Here is a 9,940-nt window from a genome sequence, read left to right as displayed (position 1 = left end):
AAGGGAGCAGGGCAAGAGAGAAGGAACAGGGGAAAGGGAAAGGGGGGAGCAGGAGGGTGAAAGGAGGGAGTGGGGGGAGCGCGGCCAAGGGAGAACGGGAAGGGGAACAGGGAGGGAGGAGCCGTGGGAAAAGAGAAAGGGGAAGCGGGGGAAGGGAGCGGGGCAGCAAGGGAAGGGGCACTGGGGAAGGGGCATCGGGGGGCGTCAGGGGCCGGGCAGGGGGAACCGGGCCGAGCGATGGGAAGGGCCGGGGGAGCCGGGGCGGGGCGGGGGGCGGGCGCGGGGCCGGGCCGGGGGGGAGCCGCCCTCCGCACACGTGTGCGGGGCCGCCCCGCAGCCGCCCGGCCGGGCTTTATAAGGGGCGGCGGCGGCCGGAGCAGCCCCGCACCGCCGCCCCCAGCGCCCCCACCATGAGCTACACCATGGAGCCCCTGGGCAACCCCTCGTACCGCCGGGTCACCGAGACCCGGGCCACCTACAGCCGCGCCAGCGCCTCCCCGTCCAGCGGCTTCCGCTCGCAGTCGTGGTCGCGGGGCTCGGGCAGCACCGTGTCCTCCTCCTACAAGCGCCCCAACCTCGGGGGCCCGCGGGCCGCCTACGGCTCCACCGTGCTGAGCTCCGCCGACAGCCTGGACGTGAGCCAGTCCTCGCTGCTCAACGGCGCGGCCGAGCTCAAGCTGAGCCGCTCCAACGAGAAGGAGCAGCTGCAGGGGCTCAACGACCGCTTCGCCGGCTACATCGAGAAGGTGCATTACCTGGAGCAGCAGAACAAGGAGATCGAGGCGGAGCTGGCGGCGCTGCGGCAGAAACACGCCGGGCGGGCTCAGCTGAGCGACGCCTACGAGCAGGAGCTGCGGGAGCTGCGCGGGGCCCTGGAGCAGGTGAGCCACGAGAAGGCGCAGATCCAGCTGGACTCGGAGCACATCGAGGAGGACATCCAGCGCCTGCGGGAGCGCTTCGAGGATGAGGCGCGGCTGCGCGACGAGACGGAGGCGACGATCCGCGCCCTGCGCAAGGAGATGGAGGAGGCCTCGCTGATGCGGGCGGAGCTGGACAAGAAGGTGCAGTCGCTGCAGGACGAGGTGGCCTTCCTGCGGGGCAACCACGAGGAGGAGGTGGCCGAGCTGCTGGCGCAGCTCCAGGCGTCCCACGCCACCGTGGAGAGGAAGGACTACCTGAAGACCGACCTGACGACGGCGCTGAAGGAGATCCGCGCCCAGCTGGAGTGCCAGTCCGACCACAACATGCACCAGGCCGAGGAGTGGTTCAAGTGCCGCTACGCCAAGCTCACGGAGGCGGCCGAGCAGAACAAGGAGGCGATCCGCTCCGCCAAGGAGGAGATCGCCGAGTACCGCCGCCAGCTGCAGTCCAAGAGCATCGAGCTGGAGTCGGTGCGCGGCACCAAGGAGTCGCTGGAGCGGCAGCTCAGCGACATCGAGGAGCGCCACAACAACGACCTCACCACCTACCAGGTACCGGGGAGGCGGCCCCGGGCTGCCCCCAGCCCGGCGGGGGCGCGGGGGGGGTGCCCATCCCGCGGGGAGGGATGCGGGAGATGCGCGGCGCCGGCTCCGCGGCGAGGGGATGCGGGAGCGGGGGTGGAGGATGCTGGGGAGGGCGGCGGGAGCGGCTCCGATCCCGGCCCTGCCTCCCGGAGCGGCGGGGAGAGTTTCTAAAAGTCCCTTTTGCCAACTTTGCCCCGCTCGGTCCCCGCGGGAGGCGAGCGCCCGTGTCACCGGGGTTTTCTGCGTCTCCCTTGCAGGACACGATTCACCAGCTGGAAAACGAGCTTAGAGGAACGAAGTGGGAAATGGCACGTCACTTGAGGGAATACCAGGACCTCCTCAATGTCAAGATGGCCCTGGACATTGAAATTGCTGCATACAGGTACAGTAGGACCGTTGCAGACACGTCTGGAATATTAATAGCACTGCAGATGCTGCTGGCTGGGGGAAGCTTCACCACAGATAAGAAATATCTGCTTGCGGTGAACACGAGTGAAATTAGAGCTTGACTAAATTATTGCAGAGCAGTGAGAACCCAGAAGGTCATTAGGGACCAGCTAATCAGTGGCAAAGCTCCCAGCAAGCCCCGTGGGCACAGGACAGCAGTGACTCAGTGCAGCAGCACCCCTGTGCCGCATTCTGTCCTTGGCTGCAAAAACAGAAGATGCAGCAAAAGACGAGTTTATTTTTAATTCCTGTTTGCTTTGCATATGCCGAGCGAGCCGTGCTTGTCACTTGAATTCCCTTTTATCGCCTGGGAGAGACAGGGCACTTGCTTGATCATGGTTTCAGGCGGGGAGTGCTAATCTGCCTGTCACAAACACTTTTGCTTTTCTTGCTCAACTTTCCTTCAGAGGCACCGGCTCTAATCTGCAGCCGAACGTTGCTTGCTGTTGCCATCACCTGGCAGGTTTTTTTAGTCTCCTTTGTGTCTCTTCAGAGCTCTCGTTGGAGAGCTACTGATCTTTCTGGGTCACGGGCTTAGATGACAAATGTGCATTTGAACAGAAGAAAAGTAAAAAAAAAAAAAAAACAACAAAAAAACAACAACAACAAAAAAAAAACCCCACAACATCTCCAGTTCTGTTTAAATTGCCGAGGTTGTTCAGACAGACACACAGGTACCAGGGTCTACAGCTGGCTGCTGCCAAAGTGAGCTGAACCAAAGTCTCCAGTCCTCATATTCACCCAAATTACTGAAGCAGGACGTGTGCTCAAATCAGCTCTGAGGGGCTCAGCCACAATATTTGCTTTGGGTCTGTTGCCTGGGTCTAATCCTGCTTGCCTAAGTCATGATGCATCTCCTAAAGTTGGTTATCTTGCCCTGCTCTCTGCTGATTTGTGCCATCATTAATTTTTTTGACCTTTAAGGCTGAGTTTCAGCTGATCCCTGAAGGTGTTACCCCTGCCCTGTGCAAACCAGGCCAAAAGCTGGTGGCTGAATAGGAGCTTTTGGCCAGGGAGCAGACTCCAGGAAAGCTGGGCTGGGTTTGTGAGCCGTGGATTGTGCTGGCCAGTTCTAGCATGTTCCATGTGCAAACTGGCTCCATCCTGCTGGCAGGGAAACGTTAGAGAATCATGAAGGGGTTTTGGCTGGAAGGGATCTCAAAGACCACCTTATTCCACCCCCCTGCCAGGGCAGGGACACCTTCCACTAGCCCAGGTTGCTCCAAGCCCCATCCAACTTGTCCTTAAGCACTTCCAGGGGTGGGGCAGCCACAGTTATTCCAACAGCTGCCCCCTTATGTTGGGTTTTTATGCTCATTTTCCTGTTTTTTCTCCTCCTGATTCCCTTAGGAAGCTACTGGAGGGTGAAGAGACAAGATTCAGTGCCTTCTCTGGAAGCATTACCGGTCCCATATTCACACACAGACAACCATCTGTCACAATAGCATCCACCAAAATCCAGAAAACAAAAATTGAACCGCCAAAGCTGAAGGTCCAGCACAAGTTTGTAGAAGAAATCATCGAAGAGACGAAGGTGGAGGATGAAAAGTCCGAAATGGAAGATGCCCTGACAGCCATTGCAGAAGAAATGGCAGCCAAGGCACAGCAGGAAGAGCAGGAGGAAGAAAAGGCAGAAGAAGCAGCTGCAGAGGAAGAGGCTGAGTCTGAGAAAGCAGCTGAGGAAGAAGAGAAGGAGGAAGAGGAAGCAGAGGAGGAAGAAGAAGCCGCAAAATCTGACGCAGCAGAAGAAGGTGGTTCTGAAAAAGAGGAAATTGAGGAAAAGGAAGAAGGGGAGGAGGCTGAGGAAGAGGAGGAAGAAGCTGAGGCCAAGGGCAAGGCCGAAGAGGTGGCAGCAAAGGCAGAGAAGGTCAAAACACCTCCCTCAAAGTCACCCCCTAAATCCCCCCCTAAATCCCCCGTAACAGAGCCGGCCAAGGCCGCCCCAAAGGAAAAACCCGCGGAAGCGGCGAAAGAACCGAAGGTGGAGAAAGCTGAGAAAGCAACCAAGGAGGAGGAGAAAGCAGCATCCCCAGAGAAACCTGCCACCCCAAAGGTCACCTCCCCGGAGAAAGCTGCCACCCCAGAGAAAGCTGCCACCCCAGAGAAGGTGGAGAAGGCGGTGGCCCTGGAGAAGCTGACGCCGGAGAAGTCGCGCTCCCCCGAGAAGGCGGCGAGCCCGGAGAAGCCCCGCACTCCCGAAAAGCCCGTGAGCCCAGAGAAGCCCCGCTCCCCAGAGAAAGCTCCCTCCCCAGAGAAAGCCCCCTCACCAGTCAAAGATGCCAAGGCTGTGGTGGAGGAGACCATCACCGTCACAAAGGTAACCAAAGTCAGCGCCGAGGTCGAGAAGGAGTCCAGGAAAGAGGACATCGCGGTGAACGGGGAGGTGGAGGAGAAGAAGGACGAGGAATCCAAGGAGAAGGAGGAGGAGGACAAAGGGGTCGTCACCAACGGCCTGGACGTGAGCCCCGTCGAGGACAAGGGGGAGAAAGTCGTGGTGACCAAGAAAGTTGAGAAGATCACGGGGGAAGGAGGGGACGGCGGCCCCACCTTCGTCACCAAGTCGGTGACCGTCACCCAGAAGGTGGAGGAGCACGAGGAGAGCTTCGAGGAGAAACTGGTGTCCACCAAGAAGGTGGAGAAAGTCACCTCACATGCCGTGGTAAAAGAGATCAAAGAGACCGAATAAAAAAATAAAAAAAAAAAGAGCCAAACCATAGCTAAAAACCTTGACAAAAATCCAAGAGCTTGGGTCGGTGCAAAAGGTTAAGCCATACGACAGCTGCAAAATGCATGTGAGTGACGGCTTCAAAGCAGAACGGGTTCTCTCATGGAGGCTCCAGACACACAGTATTTTACTTTTCTTTCGTGCAATATAGGGAAAAAAAGGGGGGGGGAATGCATGCAGGCAGGCTCAGGATGTACTCCCTCCACGGAGCTTGGGGGATGGCCAAAAAAAAAAAAAGAAAAAAATAAAAATAATGCTAATAATAGTGCATGAGACGAAATGTGCAGCAAAGGAAGCTTTTTTTTTTTTTTTTTGTTTTTTTTTTTTTTTTCTTTTTGTTTTTGGGGGGGATTTTTTCTGAGGGACGACTTCTTTAAGATGTATTATGCAAAGAAAAAAAACAACTGAGCCAAAAAAAAAAAAACGAAGAGAAAACAGTCATAGAATATTCATGAGAACCAGAAGAAAACTCTCCTAGCCTTAAAAAAAAAAATCATAATAATAATAATAAAAAAGAAAAGCTACTTATAAATAATTATGTTTACCTCACTGGTGCAATTAGGGTGGACTTTTTGCTCGTGGGAGAACCTTGTTGACATGCACAGTACGCAACCTTTTGTTGTTTGATGTAAAACAGTCACAGCAGTTCTTGCTCAATAAAGGTCAATACTGAGAACACGACTTGTCTGGTGGCTCTTTTTCCAAAATTCCAATCCTTCCCGAAGTTTGGGGCTCTGTCCTGACTGGGAATGCAGTTGGATGGGTTGAAAAGCTGCTTGGTTTCTTTATTTTTTTAATTTTTTTCCTTAATGTTCTCTTTTTTTTTCCCCAGCAGTTGAGCTTTGATGATCACAGGAAGGTTTAGAAATTGGATATGATGTGGAGGAAATTTCCTGTAACATAACACAAATACTGATTTAAATACTTAAAAGCCATAACCCCTGTTTTCTGGAGTAGAGAGGAATCCCTTGAACTCTTCTGTGCTTGGGGGGGTTGCAGCTGCTTTTCCTTGGAAGGGGAAGGTCTCTAAGCCATCAATCCTGCCTGGGCTAAGTCTAAAACTCTTATAATCTGCTGTAAGTATCATTTTCCTCCTTGAACACCAACCTCCAGGTGTAAGAAGAGCCTTAAAATGTGGCAATTTCCAAATAATTCCTTGTTTTTTTTTTCCCCTGTGTGAACCACAGCTGGGTGTGGTCCCAGTTTGTCACTTAAATGTGCAAAGAACCATTAAAGAAACTCAACCAAGACACTCTGAGGTCATCCAAAAGGGGTTATTTCTGATTATTTTGCCCCCTCTTGCATTCATTGTGTGGGAACATCCTTCTTAATTCTCCCAAATGATCAATCTCCCAAATGATCAATCCAAAAGGGGTTATTTCTGATTATTTTGCCCCCCTCTTGCATTCATTGTGTGGGAACATCCTTCTTAATTCTCCCAAATGATTAATCTGGTGCTGAACACGAAATTCTAAAATTAAATCTCAAAGCAAAACATGTTTTAATTTCCAGTCCAAAGGCCTCCTAAGTATTGGCCTGTCTCTACTGCCACTTCCAGGTTGGCTTTATTAAGAACAAAACCAATCAAAGGGGCCTCTAAAGTCCCTCTAAATGGAAAATAAATGGAGACAAACAAAACAAAGGGAAGAAGAGAAAGGCCCCAATTCCAATTTGGGAACCAATGGGTTGTTATGGGATTCATGTTGTGTTTATTTTACATTTCCAAAAGGGAAATGAAGAACATGGGTGATGTCCCACCTCCCACAACAAACAAAGAAATGCAAATAATTCTTAATCCTGGGTTCAGGACAAGGACTGCCCTCAAATTTTTGACTAATTGAGGGTCTGATCAAAATCTATGATTTTGACGCCTTCCAATTCTTTATCAATAGTTGAAGATCGAGTAGTTTTTATTTGCATGTTCTTCACTGGAGAAGTGATAAAAAGTCCACAGCAGATCAAGCCTTTAAATAAATCTGAGTGTCTTTGTGTAGCAAAGCACTGAATGTTTCTCCTGCTGGTATCTGGGATGGAAATCTGGGCTCACCAGCTTGGGGGCTGAGTGAGGTTTAATTAAAGCAGAGTTAGCAAATTAAATGGCAGCTTCTCTGTCCTGAGCTCGCTTGTGAAAGTCCTGTGTGTGTAGGACACAAAAATCCCTTTACCTTTAGGAATAAGAAGTCGAGCAGCCCAGTCACCCCCATCCTGTTTTCAGTGCTAAAACACAGGAATTCCCAAAGGTTTGGGAGCATCCAGGTTATTTTCCTCTTGGATCTGAACAAGGGGACACCGCCACTAAACCCAAAAGCTAAAGCAGAGACCAATATTTACATTAAAATCATGTTTATGTGCTTCCAAATAAGTTTTAGAATCTGCTACAACGTCCCGAAGTTCAGCACAGAAAGTTGGGAATCTTCAGCATGGATTTGGAGAAGGGTCACCTTGTCAGGGAATTAAATGTTGAGGCAGCTCAGCAACACTGTTAACATGGGTTACCTGGGGCAGGGGGGATCCCAGCCTGTCTAGTTTTCATTTTTAGGCTTCCTTTTCCCTTTTTTCTCCTCATTTCTGGCAGGACACAACTCCAGGGGCCCCGGAGTTGGGATCTGGGTTGATTTGCTCCTGTTTGCACCTTGGAACCCCCCTGGGTGGGAGGCAAACTGAGGTACCCACTGACATCTACCCCAATATCCTCATTTCTCCCCCTTTCCCACCCAGAATATATCCCAGCCTTTATCTCTGCTTTTTTTCCCCCCTCTGCTCTAACACACGAAATTTGTGAATTTAATCCATTTCCCACTGCAAATGTTTCCACCAAATCCTGAGAGAAATAAGCGAGCAGTTAACACACTCCTAAATGTTTATAAAACTCTAAGAACTGATTAATATTTCATGGTGCCAAGAGGTTTTTGTCTACTGACATCTGCAATCAAACAGTTTCAAAAGAGAGCAGAATTCCCGGGCAGAGATGCATAAATAGGATGTCATTTGCCTGTTCTGCACCAATTACTCCTTCAGACTGCACATAAACCAGTGAAGGGAATAATTATTTTCAGGCAGGGAAGTTCGTTAAATAATGCAAAAGTCCATGAAGAGAAAAAAAAACCACAATAATTAAAGGAATTTGGAGTGAAGATTTACGAGTCTTATTTAAGGTGGGATATCAAGTCCCCTGTGACTTCAGGAGCTGGGGGGCTCCAAACCAGGATCTTTGGACTGTCCTGTGTTGTGGAGATGCTACAAGGAGGAGATTTTCAGCGTCCCAGAACTAAGTTCCAGGTGGAAACGAGCTGGGAAGTGTTACAAAACACAGACAGGGTGCATTTGCCAGGGAGCTGCTGAGTCAGGCACTGGAATGTTCTCCAGGCATCGGGGTCTGTGCTTTCCTCATTCCCAAGTGGGCTTTACTCCTTCTCTGCTCAGGGTTAAACCACCTTCACCTGCCCCAGGAAGGCAGCAAATGATGGATTGTCCATTATTTAGTCCCCAGAAAGTCCAGAATCTGGATGTTCTCCCTGTCCAGGTGTTCCCCTGGCTGAGTTTAGGGGTTGTGGGGGTGTGTGTGCACCTCAAGGGGAGCATCCAGGACCTCCCTGCATTTGTGGGATGAGATCTCAGCCTGAGCCAACCCCCTGCCTGCCCCCAAAATTGCAGGACAACTCCTGGCTTTGCTCACAGCTGCAAGTGGGGGTTAAAGTTTCTCCCGAGCCTCCCTCTGCCAGCTTTTACTGCATTGCGTCAAAGCAGGCTCCTGGTTTTCCAAGGTAAGGCAAGGATTGGCAGCAGGATCCATCCCAGAGCCCCGGGAGCACCTCGACACACAAACCCACTCGTGCAGCCTCCCTGCTGCCAGCCCTGCCCCCGGGCACAGGGGGTGCCAGCCTGGCTTGGGCACTGCTGCCCGTCCCTGCCTGCAGCTCCTGCCTGCGGCTGACTCACAGCTCCTGCAGGGCTGGGAAACCTCTCCCCGAGCTGCAGAGCATCCAAAGGAACATGAGGAGCAGGGATCAGGCTGGGGAAGGCTGCAGGGAGAGGTGGGTTTGCTGCTGGAGCTCCCAACGGGCTGGTTTGAGCGTCCCTGGTGACACCTGGGAGGTGCTTTGATTCCCAAAAGTGAAGGGATGCAAAGGGCTGAGTGAAGGGGGAGTTTATCTGCAAAATAAAACGTGAAAGAGGAGGAGAAATCAAGTGTTGAAAAGTTAAAAAGCTCAGAGTGCTTGGAGAAAGGCAGGAGGGAGGAGTGGGTTGGATGTGTCATGGAATGGGTTGGGTTGGGAGGGACCTTAAAGCCCATCCAGCCCCATCCCTGCCATGGGCAAGGACAACTTCCACCAGCCCAGAAGCAGGTTGGGAGCAGAAATCCTCCTGGATGACACAGTTGTGGAATGGTTTGAGTCGGGAGGGACCTTAAAGATCATTTTGTGCCACCCCCTGCCACGGGCAGGGACACCTTCCACCAGCCCAGGGGGCTCCAAGCCCCGTCCAACCTGGCCTTGGGCACTTCCAGGGATCCAGGGGCATCCAAAATGTCTTCAAATATCCAATCTAAACCAGCACATGGAATAGTTTGGGTTGGAAGGGACCTTAAAGATTATTTAATTCCACCCCCTGCCATGGGCAGGGACACCTTCCCCTATCCCAGGTTGCTCCAACCTGGCCTTGGACACTTCCAGGGATCCAGGGGCAGCCACAGCTTCTCTGGGAAATCCATCCCAGCCCCTCCCCACCCTCACAGCCAGGAATTCCTTCCCAACATCCCATCTATCCCTGCCCTCTGGCAGTTTGAAGCCATTCCCTGTGTCCTGGCACTCCAGGCCCTTGGAAAGAGTCTCTCCAAGCTGTTCAGCAGAGCTCTGGCCATGATGGGCTCTGCTCAGGATGGAACATGTTTTGCTCCTCAGGAGCTGAACCTTCTCCCAGTTGAGTGCCATCCATCCCTTCCTGCTGGAACATTGCAGGGAATTCCCAAGAACCAGCTCCTGGACTCAATATTCTGCTTTTGAAAGCACTGAGCAAACATCACGAAGAGTCTCTGGCTCTTGGTCCTGTAACTTCCCCCAAAAACTCAGCCCAGCTCTCCTGGAAATGGAAAATAAAATCTGCTTGGCAGGAACAAATCTGCACAAAAACAGGTGGAAAAACTTCCATTAGAAGCAGAAAGGAAAGGTAGAAAAACCTTCACTAGAAACAGAAAGGAAAGGTAGAAAAACCTCCATTAGAAGCAGAAAGGAAAGGTAGAAAAACCTTCACTAGAAGCAGAAAG

The 9,940-nt window shown here is 52.0% G+C and overlaps 1 protein-coding gene across 1 annotated transcript; it reads left to right on the top strand.

The window, feature by feature from the left end:
• Positions 1–387: 387 nt before the first annotated feature.
• On the top strand, positions 388–4,950 carry NEFM (neurofilament medium). Its single transcript, XM_027701930.1, has 3 exons — positions 388–1,472; positions 1,763–1,887; positions 3,303–4,950. The coding sequence occupies exons 1-3, from the start codon at positions 411–413 to the stop codon at positions 4,636–4,638; spliced, it is 2,523 nt and encodes an 840-aa protein (XP_027557731.1). The 5' UTR covers positions 388–410; the 3' UTR covers positions 4,639–4,950.
• Positions 4,951–9,940: the final 4,990 nt, after the last annotated feature.

This window comes from Neopelma chrysocephalum, unplaced genomic scaffold (assembly GCF_003984885.1).
Source record: "Neopelma chrysocephalum unplaced genomic scaffold, ASM398488v2 Primary Assembly neopelma1_175, whole genome shotgun sequence".
In the NCBI taxonomy this organism is placed as follows: Eukaryota; Metazoa; Chordata; class Aves; order Passeriformes; family Pipridae; genus Neopelma; species Neopelma chrysocephalum.
This window is presented reverse-complemented; position numbering and strand designations above follow the sequence as displayed.

Excerpts from the sequence above, each read along its gene's own strand:
- NEFM (XM_027701930.1), top strand. The coding sequence starts at position 411 with ATGAGCTACACCATGGAGCCCCTGGGCAACCCCTCGTACCGCCGGGTC. Across the intron at positions 1,473-1,762 it reads ACGACCTCACCACCTACCAG|GACACGATTCACCAGCTGGA; the intron begins GTACCGGGGAGG and ends TCTCCCTTGCAG. Across the intron at positions 1,888-3,302 it reads ATTGAAATTGCTGCATACAG|GAAGCTACTGGAGGGTGAAG; the intron begins GTACAGTAGGAC and ends TGATTCCCTTAG.